Below are 17418 nucleotides of genomic sequence, written 5' to 3'. Positions count from 1 at the left end.
GGAATCTAGGTTAGAGCCAGCAAGCCCAAGGCTGCAAGAGGCAGTGCGTTTATCCCGGGGACCTTTACCTGTGAGGCAGCAGAATGTTCCTGGGCATCGAGAACTTTAATCTGCCTTTTGAAGAGCTCAATCACCACATCATAAACCAGCTCATACTGCTCCTGCGACCCAGAAATATAAAACAGATGTGAGATACAGCGCCTGCAACGGTCATCCTTTACCCATGCCCTGAGAGGAGCTGCCACTGTCTGGTCCATTGGCAGGGGAAAACCTCAGAAGAGACAGAAGCCACAACTTTCAAAGGGTGCAGACTAAAGTATTCGTGTTTTTTCAGGTGCACAAACAATGTTCTGCATGTCTGGTCCATTGGCAGGGTAAATCCTCAGAAGAGACAGAAGCCACAACTTTCAAAGGGTGCAGACTAAAGTATTCGTGTTTTTTCAGGTGCACAAACAATGTTCTGCATTGAGCTTCCTCTTCAGCCTATCTCAGCTGAGAAAAGTTCCCACTGTATTTCCTGGACAGCCCCTTGTTTCACAGTGCAGGCACTCCATAAATCAGACGGCCAGCACCAAGCTGTTCCAGCTGCCTACAAGGAAATGGCCAGCTACCAAATTAATTTCTGCAAGATCATCCAGAAAAGGGACCTTGCAGAACATCTACGTGCGCAGCTCCCAGCAGCACAACCGCTCTGTGTTCCCTCACCGGGAACCGTCCTGGGAAAAGCTGAGCTCCCAGCACGGAGACTGTCCCGGCTGGTGAAATTCCCACACGCACCTTGGTCTGCACGATGGAGGGTCTTTGCGTGCGCATTTCCTGGATCAGGCTGAAAATACTGAAGTTCACTGGAACAATCTTGCAACAAAGAGAAAAGACAAAAAAATTACAGACAAGTCTAATTCCAGGCAGCTTCCAAGCTGTGACGTGGTTCAGAGCAGCGCCCGAAATTCAGGCCCGCTATGGCAAGAACTTTTAGCAAAGGACCTGCTTAAAGTGCTGGTTTTTATTGTAAACCAGCTTGCCTCCTCCCTCCTGTCTTGCACTTCACAGAAAACACCCTTTTTATACTGGCTTTGGTAACAGCTGTGAATAGCATTAAGGACAAGATGCTGATTCCCCAGATCAGGGGGCTCAGGGATGCTACTGCTCCTCCGAGCCCCAGCGACCAGGGATCACGTCACACACATTTTGATCAGAGAGCCCGTGCAAAGCAAGGTGTGAGTGTGGAAATGCTGGATCTCTGATAGTTTAGTGCAGAGAGACCAATCCAGAGATCAAGGCATGCTGAAGACTGAAGCCAGCGCAGAGCCAGGCTCTGTGGTCTGACAGTCCTGCCAGAGGGAGCAACAGGAGGAGGATTTGGCCTATCAGTACGAGCATCGGGGGGCTATTCCATGGGATGGGAGGGGGGCAGTGGCAGCAAAGAGCACACGCATGATGCAGAGCCTCAAGAGGGAGAATCAGCCCAGACTGGGAATGGGGGAGCAGCAGTTTGGCCACCACCATTCCCCAGCCAGGCTGTGGACATTCACAGCTGTCCCCTGACACATGTGCACGCAGTCAGAGGGGGTGAAGGGGAGAGGGAGGGCAGAGAGAAGATGAGGGAGAGGCAGAGAGGTGTGGCACTGCTGCATGCGGTTGCCGTTCAAAGATGCACTGACACTCACTCCATCCTTCAGCAGCTTCTGGGTGTAGTCAATGGCACAAATGACTCCTGTTCTCCCGCAGCCAGCGCTGCAATGACAGTTGCAGCAGGGTTACAAGCAGAGGTCAGAGGATAGGCACGCTCTATGTTCTGATGAGGATGTTGGAAAGAGACCCACAGCCTCCTGTGACCCTCCCATCCCACACCATGGAGGGTGCAGACCCACAAGACAGCCCAGCTGCAGCTTCACCCACCCCATATAAGGCTCCCCCTGGAAGGCACATCTCCTGCTCCTGCCAACGGTCCTAGGTCCTCCTGTGGTGACCAGCCCTCACGTGGACATGCCCAGTGTTGGTGGTCTCCTAACTACAGGTGCTGTGCAGGCCTGCTCCCAGATGTCCCTGTTCTTGCCACCTGGCCAGCTTCCTCAGAGGACACCTTTGCCTTAGGACTTCCCACAAGAGACGCCTGGCCAATGGCTTGTTGCCGCCCCCCCCGCCACAGCCGCTTGAGAAGCGAGAGAGTGAGGGGCTGGGGGGCTGGCAGCCCGTCCCCACCGGTGACCGCTGCCCACCTGCAGTGGATGCAGAGGGGAACACTGTCATCTGGTTGGTAGCAGCGAATCTCGCTGATGAACTCCAGGATGGGGTCAATGGACGAGGGGACATCATGGTCCGGCCAGTTTTTATAGTGGAACTGGTGGACGGTGCGGATTTCCTGCAAGGGGAGATGAGTGCTGGCAGGGTCTGAGGGCTGCTGCTGCAGCTCCCACAGGCACAGACTGGGATGTTGGCACAGCAAGAGGAAGCCGTCATGCTGTGGACGTCTCCAGTTCCCGTCTGCATCAGCAGGCAAAGGTTAGAAGCGCAGTGTGCAGCTGTTCTCACCCCAAAAGCAGCATTGCCATTTTATGACATCCTCGATGTTACCTGTTGGCCTCACTCACCCAGGGTCTGATTCACCACGGCTGACAAACAGCTTCAGAAACTGAGGTTCAAGTTTTTATTGATTTTTTATTTCTTCATTCCTTCAGCTACTGTCAGTTCTAAAATAGCAGGCTGTGCCACGTAAAATCTTCCGCACAATGTGCCGTATATTAGTACATTGTTTATCTAACAAAGCTGGCCAAGACGCAGTTCCTGCCTTCATCTTTCCTACTTACCTCGTTCAGGGTCACCTTTAAAGTCCTAATCACATACTCGTTTTTCTTCTCTTCAGCTTCCTGCAGAATAAGAACTCAGAGTCACATTTTCTGCGGGTTCCACGAGTTTCCAGCACACGTGGGGTGAGCCAGTGCTCGTGGCAGCTGCACTCACACAGGCGACGGAGAAGGGGCCACACTGCTGGGGAGAGCCGTCCACCTCCGCCCAGTACCGCTCACATTTCTTCTGTTGCGAGAAGCAGAACATGTTTGGTTATTCACCACCCGCCCACCCACGCTGTCTCCTGTCTCACTTTGCAGGACAAAACTCATGCCTGGGGCAGGCCTGGCTCTTGCTGCCACCAGGTCCAGCTTCCCCTTCCCCGCAGCCACCATGGCTGGCTCTTCCCTTCCAAAGAGGATGGCTACACTACAGGAAACAGTGTAAGAACCTGCAGCTGAAGTCCCAGGAAACAGCTCTTACCAAACAGAAACTTACTCTTGCTAATGAGGTTTAATAAAACCCCGCATCTCTCTGCCGTGCCCTGGCACTGGCACGGCAGAGGCCACCGCTGACACGTTACTCACCTTTCCCATTTCAAACTCCATACAAGCCATGACCACGATCTGCAGAAAGAAGGTCCATTAGAAAAGACTGAAGACAAGTTTCATATCCAGGCAGCAAAATCAGACTCATCCTTTGCAGGTCCTTATCGGCAATGAGGAAGTTCTGTGGGCTGCCCAGAGTCCCAGGCTGCAAACGAACCCAAGCCAGCGTCCGCAGCCCGGGAGCGAGGACCTTTCCCAGTCACAGCCTGAACACCGAGACAGCCACGCGCAGACTCCTGTCTCGGCACAAGTGTAGTGGCTCATCCACAGGAAGGGTGCGGGGCATGCACCACATCCAGAGCAAATCCCTGACCCTCTCTCTGTCTGCTTCGTCAGAAAAGACTCTGGCTGGCTGTACAGACAACTTCTATTTAAAAAAACAAAAAAAAGGCATATAAATCTGCACCTTACCAGGACTTCATACTCCCAAATCATCCTCCAGAAGTCAATGACAGTGGTGGGGAGAGGACCCTGGGTTGCGATGTATGCTCTCGGCCCATAGACTCCCTGAAACAGCATTCGGATCTGACATGGAGACATCTTTGCAGAGTTCACCAGCAGAACTAGAGTAAATTCCTCTTTCTGAATCTTACTTCTGTTTAATGAGCCCATTAAGTGCTTAGAAGGGCTTTTATGTAGTTAGGCACCTTCATTAAATTAATCGGCCAGAAAGCAATGGTGTGCAAAGCTCCCAAAGAGCCACAGCAGGGAGCTGGGCTTGAGGGGAGATCTACCCCCAGAAACCAGCAGCTCTTGTGGAGTGTTCAGGAGCTTGGAGGTGGTGAGGCCACCGCTGGCCCTGCTCTGCAGCCTGCAGCGTGGCCAAGGAGCGAGCCCTGGTCCCCTTGAAAAGGTCTGCTCTGCGGGCAGGTTAAACAGAGCCCTCACTCGCTGCAGTGAAGAACAAAGGAAACCTTCTGTCTGTCTTTCCAAGAAGGGCTGTGAGCACAGGAGAGTCCTCAAACACAAGGAGCACAAAATGGATGCAGATGGGCTGCGCTGCTGCTCGCTTGCTGCTGCAGCAGGTCTCAGCTGGGCTGCAGTGCACGGCTTCCTGGCCAGGCGATTCTGGCCACAGCAGCTTTGCACCAGTGTCACCCACCAAAGGCAGTGACACTGACAAGGAAGTCGGGTCTGTGAGCCACAAACTTTCCACTACCTGCCCCGACACGAGCACACGTCCCTTGCCCTGTGGCCACTGTGCTGCAGGGGCTGTTTCTGAGGGGCTCGCTGGTGGTACACACCAGTTGTCCTTGAGCACAGCCCAGGAGCTACTGTACCGTCCTGCTGCTCACCAGAGCCACGGCACCTGCTTCTCTGGTACAACTCAACAGGCAGCGCAAACAGCTGCTGCACACACCTTTGCATGGCAGAACAATGAGAGAGAAGCAATACCTTGATGAAGTTGGCGTTGATGTAATGAGAGTCAGTGTCTGATGTAATCAGGGACAGCTCCACTCTGCTGTGGTCAACTGCAGGCACAAAAGCAGAAGCAGCAGCAGTTACTGTTTGTCGTTGGAGCTAGCCGAGCTCTTCGGGCCGCAGCACAAGGTGCTCTGGAGGAACACATAACTCAGCGAGCTCATCCCAGAGCAGATGGGTGGCTGCGTGTGAAGCCAGTGCCTCCTCCTCACCTACCGACAGCCCTGCACAGAACTGGCACGGCCCACGGGGGGGCAGTGGGGAGGGCTTAGGCAGGAGCTGCGGATCCTGCCCTACCCCAGTGCAACACTGGTCTGCTCCTCTGACCATGGAATGAGCCAAGCCCAAAGCCACCCTGCGCTCTGTCTTACAGGCTCAGATGACATCTGTGGGTTTAGATTATTTTTTTTTCAAGCTAGAATGGATGAAAGGGACGATCTGCTCTGATCCCAGGACAGACTCTCCTTTGGAGACTGCTGCATTAAGCCAGGACAAGTCAAACAGCTTTTGCCTGTGGTCTGCTTCGTGTGTTGTAGAGACATCTTTGCCCAAAGCCATTCTCTACAAGGCCTTGGGGAACAGGGGGCTGCAATGCTACCCGGAAAGCTTGCCAGGATAATCATCAGAGGATGCATTTCCTACTGAAAACACATGCCAAAGTCTTCCAGAGCAGCACTGCCACAGTCAGAGACAAAGCCTTAAATCTGAACGGCAGAATTCATGGCCAGCTGACAGCCAGTGATATGCTCATGCGCAAGCAACGGTGCCGGCAGGTACTGGAGGATGAGAACAGACTTGAGCTAGAAAAAAATACCCAAACAGGAACATTTGCCATTTCCAACCTACAGGGTAAGATGTCCTTGTATCTGTTCTTCTTGATGTTCTCTGGTTGCTCAGAGGCTGCTGTAGGGTAGGTTTTCTCCGATCTGTACTGTGTTGACTGCCTTTTCAGCTTCTGTGATGAAAGAATGGAACAAATTACAGCAGATGTGCTATAGACACCACACTACTCGAGAGCACGCATGAAGGTCTCCAGGGGTCAGGCTCACTACCACAAAGCGAGGTCTGCACCACTAATTCTTTCCTGAGTGGCTTTTCTCAAGGTACTCAGAGCAAGAACAGAGACTGAAGCCACCTGAGAGCACCAGGAAGGCTTCTGAAGAATGGAAAGTGTGTGCCGAGGCAGTGCCCACACGAGGCTCAGGCACGTAGGCTTCTGAAGGGGAGTGACGCATTTGTACAGCACATGAAGCATCACCTTCACAAGTAAGTGAGACACAGGGGAATCATTCTCAGCATAAATGGCACCCAGATAAGAGAAGTAACAACATTAAACCACCTTTAACGACTGAACCAGAAAAGACAAATGACTCCGTGGATTTTTCTCTTGTGAAGATGCTCCTGTCTGTAGCTGCAAACAGCAACACTCAAGCCACCGAAGGAGTGGGAGCAATTGGAGCCAAGTAGCTACATGCACTGATGAAAGAGGAGAGAGCAGGAGTCCTGGGCTGACTCTTAGGGGTACAAATCTGCCTCTTTCATTTCCAGGAGAAAGCTGCAGCGCTCCTGGAGAGTTCAAGCATCTTAGTTCCTGCCAAAGCGTAGAGTGTTATTTCAGTGACATCAGCTTCTCAGTAACACACACTGCTCGTTACCACCAGCCTCGAAAGCACCGTTCCTGCTGTATTTTTTCCTTTCATGATTTTTTGTCTACTTAACCAGTTTTCTTGACACCAAGGGGTACTTTGGATTTAAAACTCGGGGCCGTTTCTCTAATCAGTGTTTCTGTGGTCGGACGCTCAAAGGATAAGTCTCCCTTTCCCATCGTTCAGGAGCCACTTTCCTGCTCACCATAAACTGCTTCAAGAGTCAGCTCACCAGTGACCCTCCCATGGGAGCTCATGAGCATCTGCGCTTCAGCTCTCCCGAAAGTCCTCCTCCGGTTTTGAGAGCCCTGTCCTCTGTCCTTCCTTGCTGCAGACCCAACATATTGGCAGCTGTGGGAGAGCTGCAAATCTCCCCTTGTCTCCAGCCTGCTCCAGAGGAGCATGACACGATGCCCTTCAGGGCCTGGGTGCGTAAGCTACAGAATTCTGGTACTGGCCAAAGGGCCATGTCAGGAGCTGGAGGGCTTTGTAGCTCGCAGCTCCAAGAGACTGCTTGGGAAGTGCCTACGTGTGAGAAAGGAGGCAAGAGCAGGAAGGATCAGACTCTGGCTGTGATGCTGCAGAAACAGAAAACAGGGACTTGAACAACCCCCCATCATCTATGGTAACAACGGCACAATCTGCACCTGCAAACGCTCGTTCACACAAAGAGAGGGGAGGCATCAGGACGGAGAAATAGCATCGAGCACATCTGCCAGGTTTGGCAATGCGAGCCGTCATGGCTGTCAAGGCTTCTGCACTCACAGCTCAGGCCGTGCTGGGCAGATCCCTTCCCAGTACAAGAGGAAACGCAGCGGCGACAACGTCTACCTGCTGGTTTGGTCAGAACATTAACGGCATGTTTTTGTGCCCGCGCTCGGCAGCCTGTGCCTCACATGGCACAGCACAACCCCAGCACAGCAGCATGGGGGAAATTCAGCAGCCTGTGACACCGCTTTGTTCCATGGAACAAGAGACTGTCGCTGCAGGCTCAGATTAATCACTTCCCTCCAACCCAGGCACCTGGAAACCAAGCACTGAGCTTTTCCCGTGTTTGAAGTGCCAGTCTCCGCTGGTACGACAAAGCAGGGCTGGGTCTCGTGGGGTCTCCTGAGGAACCTCTGCGCCTTCCACAGAGACCCCGTCTGATGTGCCTTGTTCTGGCATTTGAGGCACCTCAGACCTCACCGGTGTCCCAGTTTTACCCTCCCCATGGCTGCTAAAGCTGGGCGCTGCCTTTGCTTCTCAGAGGCACCTGGAAAGTCTGCCAAAGCAACCTTGCTCCAGCTGAGAGAGTGATAACCCCTGCCAGCCACCCGCTTGAATGGTGAGATGGGGCATTGCCGTCCAAGGCTCGCCCCTGCCACCCGAACAAATAAAGGTGTCAGAGAGCTCACAGATCGGGGCACTGCACCCATCAGTGCAGAACACAGGGCAAGGTGAGAGCAATCAGCAGTTTTTGCTAATTTTGCCTTCACGGAACAAAGAATTAACTCCCAGGAGAGGTGCAGGCCCTGCTGGATGTAGCGCATGTGCGCTCATCGCGAATGGACTGGGAGCCCTTCCACGTAACCCAGCGCCAGGCTGGAGAAGCAGCCTGTCCGGCCGCTCAGATCACTGTCTCCTCACACCTTGGCCAAGGTGCCCAGCATCACCGCGGTGTGGAACAGTCCCGGGTCCACAGGGCATTTCTCTGAGTGCCCGCTCCCTGCTCTGCCGGCGGGGCAGGCTGGGGGGTTCTACCGGCATGGAAAAAGGAAAAGCTGGGTCAAGTCGCAACCGGAGGTGCCCCACAGGAACACGCGTGTCGCAGATATACCAGACTGCAGTGGGGAGAAGGGGTAGTGGTGCCACATTCCTCACTACCCCCCATTCTATTACTAGGCAAAGTGAAACTGTGTCCTGACAAGCGCCTTCACAAAGCAGAAAACAGGAAACGCTCGAGTAATCATTTAAAAAGCGACAGTTCTACTCCAAATGCAAACTTTACTCTTCTGTCTTTACATTCCTTTCACCCCAGTAAACTCCCGTGTCTCTCGCTGCTGTAAAATTCATAGAAAATCTTTCTGTCACGTGCAAATCACATCCCTGCTTGAGAAGCAGCTGAGCGGTCCCTTTACAATCGTCTGAAGTGCAAAGCCGAGCCTTAAGCGAACTTACCAAAAACTCGCCTACAAACTCTTCTCGGTTGAGTTTCTTGCCTTGGGCCCTTTCCAGGATTTGCAGCAGAATCTCCCGTTGGTCCATGTTGCCAGAGACCGAGTGCGACTGGGCTGCTGAAGCCGGGAGCGGACATGTCAATGTGTGCCACGGCGGAAGGCACCAGCCCGGGCAGCGCTCGCGGCAGGCTGTGGTTTACTGACTTCATCACAAGTCCTGAAGGAAATTAGTACGTAACAGATACCGTGGTCAAATAACAAAACAGAACACATGATGTGGGGCCCTCGCACCTCCTTTTCAAACCACAGGCAGCAAGGGCGGGTGGCTCCGAGGGTGGCAGAGCTGCCCGGGACCCCCAGGAGCTGCATGCCCCCAGCCGTTTTCCTGTGCTCTGTACCACAAAGCTGGTTACAAGTTGGAGACCAGAGCCAAGCACCCCAACATCTGACTTTTCTAAGCACCGTGTCAAGCTGTCTCCAGCAGCACAGTGGCTCCAGAGAGGGACCCAGCGCACAGGCAGCAGCTGACCACCCCTGTCCCTGGGGGCTGCGCTTCACGGCCAGATTCCAGGGGGAAGGCTGCAAACACCGAATGTGCCTTGAAACAGCTTGCAACATCCACAGTTCCCTCTCACACTTTGCACTTAGCCTGTTTTCCACAGTAACTGCAAAATATTTTGGAAGAACACTTAAGGCAGGCGCTGAGCAACACAACCCGGCTTGCACGTTCCTGAACTCCCCTGAACTGCACGACTGCTTCCAAACAGAGAAATCCCATCGACATGCTGCGGTCAATTCTTCCAGCCACAATCCCCCACATCTGGTAGCTTGTACCAGAAGAGATGGTCAAATATGACTCCAGTAGACTACAGAAGTCAGATTATTTATGCCAGCCTAATTCACCTCACTCACTCTCGGGGGCACGTACAGGTACTCTACAGACGCCCACGGGACAAAGCGTAGGTCATTCCAAAGCGGGAAGGAGATGCAGAGAGCAAAGTTTCTCTACTTGCAGAATTAAACAAAACTAAACTAAAAACAGTGACCTCCCAAAACACACAAAAAAGTTGCAGCAATCACAACCTTGATCCTTCCCAAATCTCGCGTTTTGCACAGACTTCGGACCAGCTGCACCAAGTCTGTTTTTCTTTCTGGTTGTAACTAGAGTCGTTCAGCGTGTTCTCTTCCTGCGTTTTCTTGCAAGTCGGGTACAGAACAGCCATGAGGTTTTTGTATCCAGCTGCTACCAGACAAAGGGCTGCTGGTCACTCTGAACCAGCCTTCACTCTTAATTCAAAATAGTGTCAAATGTTAATTGTGAAAAAACAAGCCTTTGAATCACCTGAGAGGAACAGAGGGATCTTTAGAATAACTCATGGAAGTGTTTTAAAACAGGTATTCAGCTGATGAGTCTGCAGCACCAAGCCCTGACCCAGAAACCTTGAGTAAGAGTGAAGCCCGCTTTTATGGCAAAATTTAGGAGAAACAAAAGAAGAAAAATGAATTAATAAGAACAAACATTTATTAACTTTTGCTTGGAGCAATACAGAATCACTTTTACATGTTGCTCATGTAGAGTTCTGCTTGCAGTCTCCAGAAGAAATGCAGCCGCATTTCTCCCAGTTAAACCAAGGAAAAGTCCAGCTTCACCTTCAGCAAAGCCGTGCAGACTGGTCTGTCAGCTGTCCCAGTTCTCCTGAAAGCAAAGAGAAGACCCCATGTGTATGTGTTCTAGAGAAACAATGCCAGGCAGGTTTAAAGGAACCGGCAGGGAGAGAAGGACACAGGATGGAGGGATGAGCAACTTGCCTCCTGCTGCCACCCTTTCCCAGACCGATTTCATCCCTTCCCCTGGCAAAACACACCGAGTGGGGTCTGTAAAGCTGCGGGATCAGGACGGCACTTCTTGTATGGCCCATCCTTCGTTATTTTGATTCTCATCTGAAGGAGCAAGCTGAGCTCCCGGGACACTGAGATAAGGAACTGAACTCTGAGACAGAGAGGCAGCTGGGAAGTTCGATGCTGATTCCAGCAGGACTGCACAGGGTGTCCGTGGCTCCCGTGGCTGTTCACTGGTGCCTGCATTTGGGGGCCGGGCTAGGTACTGGTGATGAGCCAAGCGAGGCAGGTGGGAGAGGTGAGGGACACAGAGGAAGAGCCATGAACACTCCGGCAAGTATCACCGCCACCTTCACATCCTTACCCATCCGCCGCACGCCTCAATGTAGTTCCTGACTTGAGCATTTCCATTAATCACTTGTGTGAGTTGGCTGGGCCGCACCACACCTGGGACTTTCTTCGCAATGTGCATGAGCAGTTTCACAGAAACACAGAGAAAAGCTCTTTCGTAGACCAGCTCGGGGTTCTGGTCACTCCAGCTCCTGCTGAGATTGTCCACAGCAGCCCCGAACTTCTCCATCTGCAAGCATCAAGAGGGCGGTTTAAGCTTCTTTTTAAAATGACAGTGTGATAATGAAGTCCTGGCTCAAAAATTTCAGTTAAATCCAGTTAAATTCCTGCATTTGCTTCTTCTACCCGTGACACTCTTCTTTGGAAGAGGGGAGGAGAAGCAGCGGCTCCGGCAGTGCTGTTTCCAGCTGCTGTCCGGGTGTCTCGCTGGCTGCCTGCGACACAGAAATGAAGGGGGGCTGCAGGGCATCGTGCCCCTTCCTTCCCCTCAGACCCCCCGACCCTGCAGCGTGAGCCGTGCTGTTCCCCAGGCTCCACCTGTTCCCAGCGCATGGTGACACAAGGCAAGGAGCTGGCCAGGCCAGACAGGACGAGCTGCCTTTACCTTTCCCTTGAGCACTTCAGCCAGAGCCTCCGAGGAAGCCCTCTCAAAGTCCAGGTTGCACTGGTCCCCCATCCGCCGTAGGCGGCTGGCGATGATGGCTGGGTCGAAGCTGGCAGGAGCCTCTCCTGCAGACTGCGCGGGCTCTAGGGCAGAGAGCAGGGCGAGGGGCTCAGCGGGACGCGTTGAAGGCAGAGGAAAAGCCCAGTCTCTTGAGCTGCCTGCAGTGTCCAAAACGCTGCCTTTGACGGGCAGCTCCTGCCCCAAGCACCCGGGAGGTTACTGCAGGGTCAAGCTCTGACAAGGCATTAGGAAGTGTAAAACCAAAGTCCCTAAGAAATGTCAAACGGTCCCCTGGTGCTATGCAGGGACCAAGGGGCTCTGTACCATGGATTTGCCCAGGTCTCTTCCCTTTCACCTTGGCTGCTCAAGTCTCCTTCATGCTCAAGTCTCAGCTCATCCCCACTCGTGTTTCTCCAAGGGCATCCCTAAGGCCTCTCTTTTACCCCTATGGGATTTGGCAGCTCCTTCCTCCCTCCTTCCCTCAGGCTCCAGAAGCAAGCAAGGAAGGTTGGAGGAGCTGTGAAACATCTCATCTCTGCTGACTGCAGCGACACAGCAGTGTCGATCCGGTGCTGAAGTCCTGCCTGCGTTCCCCCGGCTTTTCGAGAACTCAGACATTACACTCCAGGTCTCTTCTGAGCAAGCGCAAAAGGCAGCATTTCAAAGTCTCTGAGTGACCCAACTTTGGGAAGGTTCTCACAGAGGAGCTAACGGCACACTTCACTAATTTCAGGTATATAAAGCCATTAGAACTTCTCAGCTGAACTACTTAAAGGGTGCGGGGGAAGCACCGCTGTTAAAGCATTTTTCCCCTAAAGCATCCAGAGGGGGAAAAAGAGCATCAGATTATTATTTATTTTTTCTGAATATCACCAAAACAAGGTCCAGACCGAAGAAGCTACCGGACACCAGAAGTTTCAGCAAAACCATTTCCACATTTGGCAAAGCCATGAGGAACTGAAAGCAGGATCTTTCAACAGAAAGACAGGGGCAACTTGATCTGGAGGCATTGCTTCCTGATCCAACCCCCTCCCTCTGCCAGCCACTAACTCCAGCTCAGCTCGTGCTGATCCGGGTGCCGGATCTCCCGGGGCTCTGGGCAGCTCTGCAGAGCTCAGGACAGCAGAGGCTGGGGCACGAGCGCCTAATCCGGGAGAGGGAAAGGAGCAGTACGCTAACGGAGACGGACAGACTTCCATGAAGCGTGGAGAAATGGGCTTTGCTGTTTGGTGTCAGCAAGATCCCAGCACCTCTTGGGACATTTAATTAGTTTGTTGACACGAGAATAACGGGGAAAGCAAGGTGAATACAGGCAACGTGAATCTAGGGAGCAGCCAGCAGGTGCCTGCCCTCCACAGCCCCATTGCCAGCCCTGCCAAGGGGACCGTGCCTGTGCGCTGACCCGCATTCAAACAGCATTACCTTCCTCTCGTTTTTCCCGCACAGAGACAGCTGGGAAGTCATACAAACCCACCCACCCCCAGCCACAGCCTCCTTCCTTCCAGCATGCAGTCCAAGCACTCCTCGGTCACCTGCAGCAAAGAGTCCGTGTTTCCCTCCCACAGCAGCCCTCATCACCTGAGTCTGTCTCCAGGCTCCGGCAGTCACTCTCATCTTCCTCAAGGAGGTCCGCGAACAAGGCTTCCACCACACGCGCTGTCTGCTCCTCGAAGGTTGCCATTGCAGCATATCTGCACCGCAGAGCGCGCGGGGACGTTGCTGCAGGTGACTTTCACCTTTGGATTTGGCTTTCCTTTTCCCAGAGCTGCACAGGCTCTCCTTTCTGGGAAGAGCATGACCCCAGACTCCTCCCCACGACAGCACAATATGCCAATATTTGCTCTCCTAACTGTCGTCATTCAAGCTATGGGTGTGGTTTAGTTTCGACGTCAGTCATTTCTGCTAATGTCAGCTGAAATAAACGATTACAAGTTATCAAAGACTGCTGGCGGGTTCATTCATCAAGAAAGGGGTCTGGAGAAAGGACTAGAAGCTCCGAGTCCCATCCCAGATGAAGACTAGACTTGCCAACAAGCTATTGAATGCCAATGCTCCAATGCAGCTTTCCATAAGGACAGGAGTATGACAAAGGACACTGAAAACTGTTCACGGGAGACCTGCCATGGCTGAGGTCTTACCTGCCTTTGAAGTTACCTGTGGGGAGCTCAGCTGCTAGTCTTTTGCCATATGAGACCAAAATGAATCGTTGCAGCTTAAAGCCTTGCGTCAGGGAAACCGAGAGAGAAAAGCCCTGTCTGTCAGAGGCAGGAGCTGGACTGCACTCCGCTCCGGACCCACGGCAGCAGTTGGATGACTCCATCCCACAGACTCCAGAGCTGAACTAACAAGTACTCCAGAAACCAGCCAGGGATGATTCACGTTTTTATTAGGAATATCAGAAATAAAATCTAAAACCTCTTGTCTAACAGTGACGGCAATGTTTCAGAGATGTGCGTGGTATTTAAAGGTACAATACCGTCATTAAAATAAATTAAAAATTACAGGAAATCTTACAGAACAGGGTTAACAAAGCCACTCCTCACGGAGCACCATGACGCCCAGTTACAGCCACCTGCATGCCGCAGCCATAAGCCACAAAGCCTCCTTCAGGGCTCTGCCACTGTGTAAAACACGGCGGTGACATGGAAACTCTTCATGACACTGTACAAAGTCCAACTCCCTGCAACTGTCACTAGAGCAGACGTGGTGCTGTCGCTCTTCAGAACACAAGTCCTGAGGCTGGACAGAGTGTAAATTCAGAGCACGATGCACCCTGTCCACCCATCTTCCATGCAGAGGAGCTCTGTTCACCCGTACCTGCGGCCACTATCAAAATCTGTCACTTGGAAACTAAATCATAGGCAAAGGGAGCCAAGAACTAAATACTTCTCTCATCACTGCACTGTTCCTCTTAATGCGAGATCAGTAGCAGAGTCCTGGAGACCCTGAACTTTGCTCATTTCTGTTTCCAATAGTCATGTCAGTGTCTGGTGACAACCACTGCAAATGCCACCACCTCTGTGACACAGGGCAGAAGCAGCAGCCTCACAAATGCATTACCTTGTCTTCTCCCCAGTGCAGAGGGAGGACAGACCCTCCACCCTGCCCTGCTCACCAGCTCCAGCTCCCCCCATGCGCTTTCTAGGTCCAGGGAAGGGCTCCTACACTCCTGCAGTTTTAAAGTACAAACCCAGCACCAGGTTTGGCAAACGCAGGCAGGGAAATGAACTTCCCCTGTGCCCTGAGCAAGCATCCTACTGGGAGCAGGGACAGTCAGGACGCTAGTCCGGCAACTGTCCCCAGGACTGTCCTTAATGCCGAAATGAAGGTCTGCAGTGCCTCCGGCTTTGCCTCACTCTGCTTCACTGAGACCTGCATCTCTGCATCTGCTGCCTCCAGCAAGAGCTCCGTGAGGAAGAAGCAGCCTGCGTCATCCTGAGCACTGAGATAAGCCTTCCACGGCTGGACGCCAGCTTTGCTCATAGCAATAGTATGGATGTGGATGACGTGAAGAGCTGTCTGTATGGTATCTGGATGAACAGTTCCACTCCAGGGCAGAGAGAGGTGGCAGCTCATGTCCAAGCTCAGCCAGGTCTTCTCAAACTCTTCTGCAGTCAGGTAGACATCAGGAATTAAGGTCAGGCTGCCTGTATCGGGATGAACCTTGAGGACTTCTTTATTCCCTTCAGAAATCAGTGACTCTGAAACAAAACCACAAACATGTGAGATCCAGCATGTAAGGTGCAGCTCCCAGTTTCATGAAGAACATCTTATGGAGCCATCAGATGATGGCAGCTGGAACCACAGCGCTGTCAGCAGCATCCTCTGTCCAGTGAGGTGGCCAGCCACGCACTGCACAGTGTAGTCAGAACACTAGGTCAGCATTCTCAAAGCACTGGGATCTTCTTCCGAAGAAATCCACACGAGAACATCTACTGACAAGGGGAAAGCAGATCCCAGACAAAGGCGAGGCGGGTTACCTGCGTCTCTGCTCCTGGAGTCTGCACAAGGAGAACAAGTGTAAGAGGGCTCTGCTGGCTGGTGAGCTGCGACGAGTGCCCAGCGTTCCCTGCCATAAACTGGCGCAAGAGTATTAAACTCTGAAGCCCATGTATTTACGGGTCGCTCAGTTTGGTCTTCCAGAAGCCCCAGAGAAGGGTCAGACTTGGGGCTACACAGGACCTGTTTCACTTCTTCCACACCGGACTGCAAAAGGCGATAGTAGAACAATCCACGGTCTCGTACTGCCATATCCACCTCCTCCTCTGGGAATCAGAGACAAAATTTATGGAGAATTTCATCACCCAGGTTTCCTCAAAGTACTAACCTCTAATTACTAAAAACAGAGTCCCAGGCTACAGTGACAACCCGTTACACTCAGCAACCAGAGAAGCAGGGGCCACATAGTGGCCAAAGGCATGAAGCCACCTCACCCTGCCATCCTGGATGGTCTCCTCACAGCTAGGACCCTGACACACAGCACCCATGCACCAGGGACACAGCCAAACCAAGTACGAAAAAGCCTGTACCACAGCTTCAGTGAAAGGGAATGACGGGAACCCACCTATGCAGTAGTAAAGCAGCCTCCCGAGCATGTCCTGGCACTCAGCAGGGCGAGACAGGAAAAGTCTCACCAATGCCGTCAGGAGCTCCATCTTCACCGCTGGGCATATCTCCGACTTCATGTTCTCCACAAAGTCCTCTAAAACGTAGGGGGCATTCAGTACTTTCTCACCATGTGCACCCAGGAGCCAGATAAGTGCTTGTTTGCCCTGCAGGAACCACAGAAAAACAGCGACCAGGTGCTGTTTACCAGAAAGACAGCGCTGACCTAACAGTCGCTGGCCACCGAGCCTCAGCAGCTGCCAGTCCCCAGCACAAAGCCACCTTACCTCGCTGTCCTGGATGGTGTCCTCGCAGCCAGGCAGTGCCTGGCACACACCATCCGTGCACTGGGGACACAGCCAGACCAGGTCCCGAAAAGCCTGTATGACCGCTGCAATGAAACAGAACACTCAGTATTCCCTGAGAATTACAAAACCACTACGGAAAAAAAATAAATCCAAAATAGTGCACCGAGGAAAATTCACAAATCTTAGTGAGGGCAGTCAGTGCCTGCGTGTGACTATGAACTGAGACGCCTTTCTTCCAAGTCCCATGACACTGGGCTTGTCAGAGCAAAGTTGCACCAAGACTAAAATAAAGCAATGAAACTTCAGACTGTTCCTCTGGCTGCTGGAAAGAAATTTCTCCTCTGGACATTCCCCAGCTCTTAAAAAGACAGTGACTCATGATGCTTCAGACACAAGGTTAGAATGACAAATTAAAACTGACTCCAACTCAGAACCAGCCTCGTGAACTTCTAACGGCTCTGCTGCCCACTAACAGAAACACCAGCAGCTTCTGTGATCTAATTCGACAGCTGAGTGTGGTTTTCCAAGTGGAAAGACCATGGAAAAGAGAGGGCAGAAACAGCAGTGGTATGAAGTTAGAACTGAGGACAGCAGAAGAAAAAGAGAAGTCTGGGTACAACTGAATCAGACTGTGAGATGAGGAACAGAAATGACAAACATGTAAAAGATCTATTATTCATGTAGGCCCTCAGCCATGCCACTAAAACATCTCTGCCAAGTGCCTCACTCCTCAAGCCAGCAGGCGGCAGCCAGAAAGGAGCCTCCACATGGTACCGTGAACACAGCTACGACCATCTCCCCCTTCACCTCAGAGCAGTTCCTAAAGAAGGGAAAACTACACTGCCCAGCCACACTATGTACCCCCAGCCCCACCCGAAGACTTCCCTATGAAGATGCCAATCACATTAAAAGCCAAGTGCCTTTGACAGCCTTGAGTCTGGAACCACAAGCCCCAGCAGGGCACCTTCTGAAAGCCTCAGCCAGGCGAACAGCCTGCAGACAATTACCTGAAGTGATGTGTTCCTGCTG

At 52.4% G+C, this 17418-nt stretch overlaps 3 protein-coding genes across 3 annotated transcripts in view; all 3 read right to left on the bottom strand.

Annotated features, from left to right (window-relative positions):
• PTPN22 (protein tyrosine phosphatase, non-receptor type 22 (lymphoid)) overlaps positions 1-8758 on the bottom strand; it is a 16640-nt gene extending 7882 nt beyond the window's left edge. The window contains exons 1-11 of the mRNA XM_010142947.1: positions 8624-8758; positions 5664-5772; positions 4791-4867; positions 3807-3902; positions 3375-3413; positions 2962-3033; positions 2808-2867; positions 2220-2362; positions 1668-1734; positions 778-855; positions 69-161 (exon numbers count right to left, since the gene is read on the bottom strand). Coding sequence (XP_010141249.1) covers positions 69-161; positions 778-855; positions 1668-1734; positions 2220-2362; positions 2808-2867; positions 2962-3033; positions 3375-3413; positions 3807-3902; positions 4791-4867; positions 5664-5772; positions 8624-8710 — 921 coding nt within the window. The 5' untranslated portion in view covers positions 8711-8758. The remainder of the gene's footprint in view (positions 1-68; positions 162-777; positions 856-1667; positions 1735-2219; positions 2363-2807; positions 2868-2961; positions 3034-3374; positions 3414-3806; positions 3903-4790; positions 4868-5663; positions 5773-8623) is intronic.
• Positions 8759-10300: 1542 nt separating this feature from the next.
• On the bottom strand, positions 10301-13157 carry BCL2L15 (BCL2-like 15). The gene is made up of 5 exons (XM_010142945.1): positions 13055-13157; positions 12899-12928; positions 11417-11538; positions 10826-11041; positions 10301-10318 (listed from the first exon to the last, which is right to left on the bottom strand). Exons 1-5 carry the CDS (start codon positions 13155-13157, stop codon positions 10301-10303), a joined length of 489 nt encoding a protein of 162 aa, XP_010141247.1.
• A 1592-nt stretch (positions 13158-14749) lies between these two features.
• Positions 14750-17418, bottom strand: part of AP4B1 (adaptor-related protein complex 4, beta 1 subunit) — a gene marked incomplete at its 5' end in the record, with an annotated part of 5500 nt that continues 2831 nt past the window's right edge. Inside the window, 5 exons of the mRNA XM_010142944.1 lie at positions 14750-15177; positions 15457-15741; positions 16041-16248; positions 16369-16472; positions 17397-17418. The exon at positions 17397-17418 is cut by the window's right edge and continues 1 nt beyond it. Coding sequence (XP_010141246.1) covers positions 14750-15177; positions 15457-15741; positions 16041-16248; positions 16369-16472; positions 17397-17418 — 1047 coding nt within the window. The remainder of the gene's footprint in view (positions 15178-15456; positions 15742-16040; positions 16249-16368; positions 16473-17396) is intronic.

Source organism: Buceros rhinoceros, unplaced genomic scaffold (assembly GCF_000710305.1).
Source record: "Buceros rhinoceros silvestris isolate BGI_N320 unplaced genomic scaffold, ASM71030v1 scaffold28689, whole genome shotgun sequence".
Classification (NCBI taxonomy): Eukaryota; Metazoa; Chordata; class Aves; order Bucerotiformes; family Bucerotidae; genus Buceros; species Buceros rhinoceros.
The sequence above is the reverse complement of the archived record's forward strand: the minus strand, read 5'-3'. Positions and strand labels throughout refer to the sequence as shown.

What these genes read in the sequence shown, in the direction of transcription:
- BCL2L15 (XM_010142945.1), bottom strand. Translation starts at nt 13,157, where the DNA reads ATGGCAACCTTCGAGGAGCAGACAGCGCGTGTGGTGGAAGCCTTGTTC. An exon ending in GAGCCTGGAGACAGACTCAG is followed by an intron (nt 12,929 to 13,054) that starts GTGATGAGGGCT and finishes ATGACTTCCCAG; the next exon opens with CTGTCTCTGTGCGGGAAAAA. An exon ending in CTGAAGTGCTCAAGGGAAAG is followed by an intron (nt 11,042 to 11,416) that starts GTAAAGGCAGCT and finishes TGATGCTTGCAG; the next exon opens with ATGGAGAAGTTCGGGGCTGC.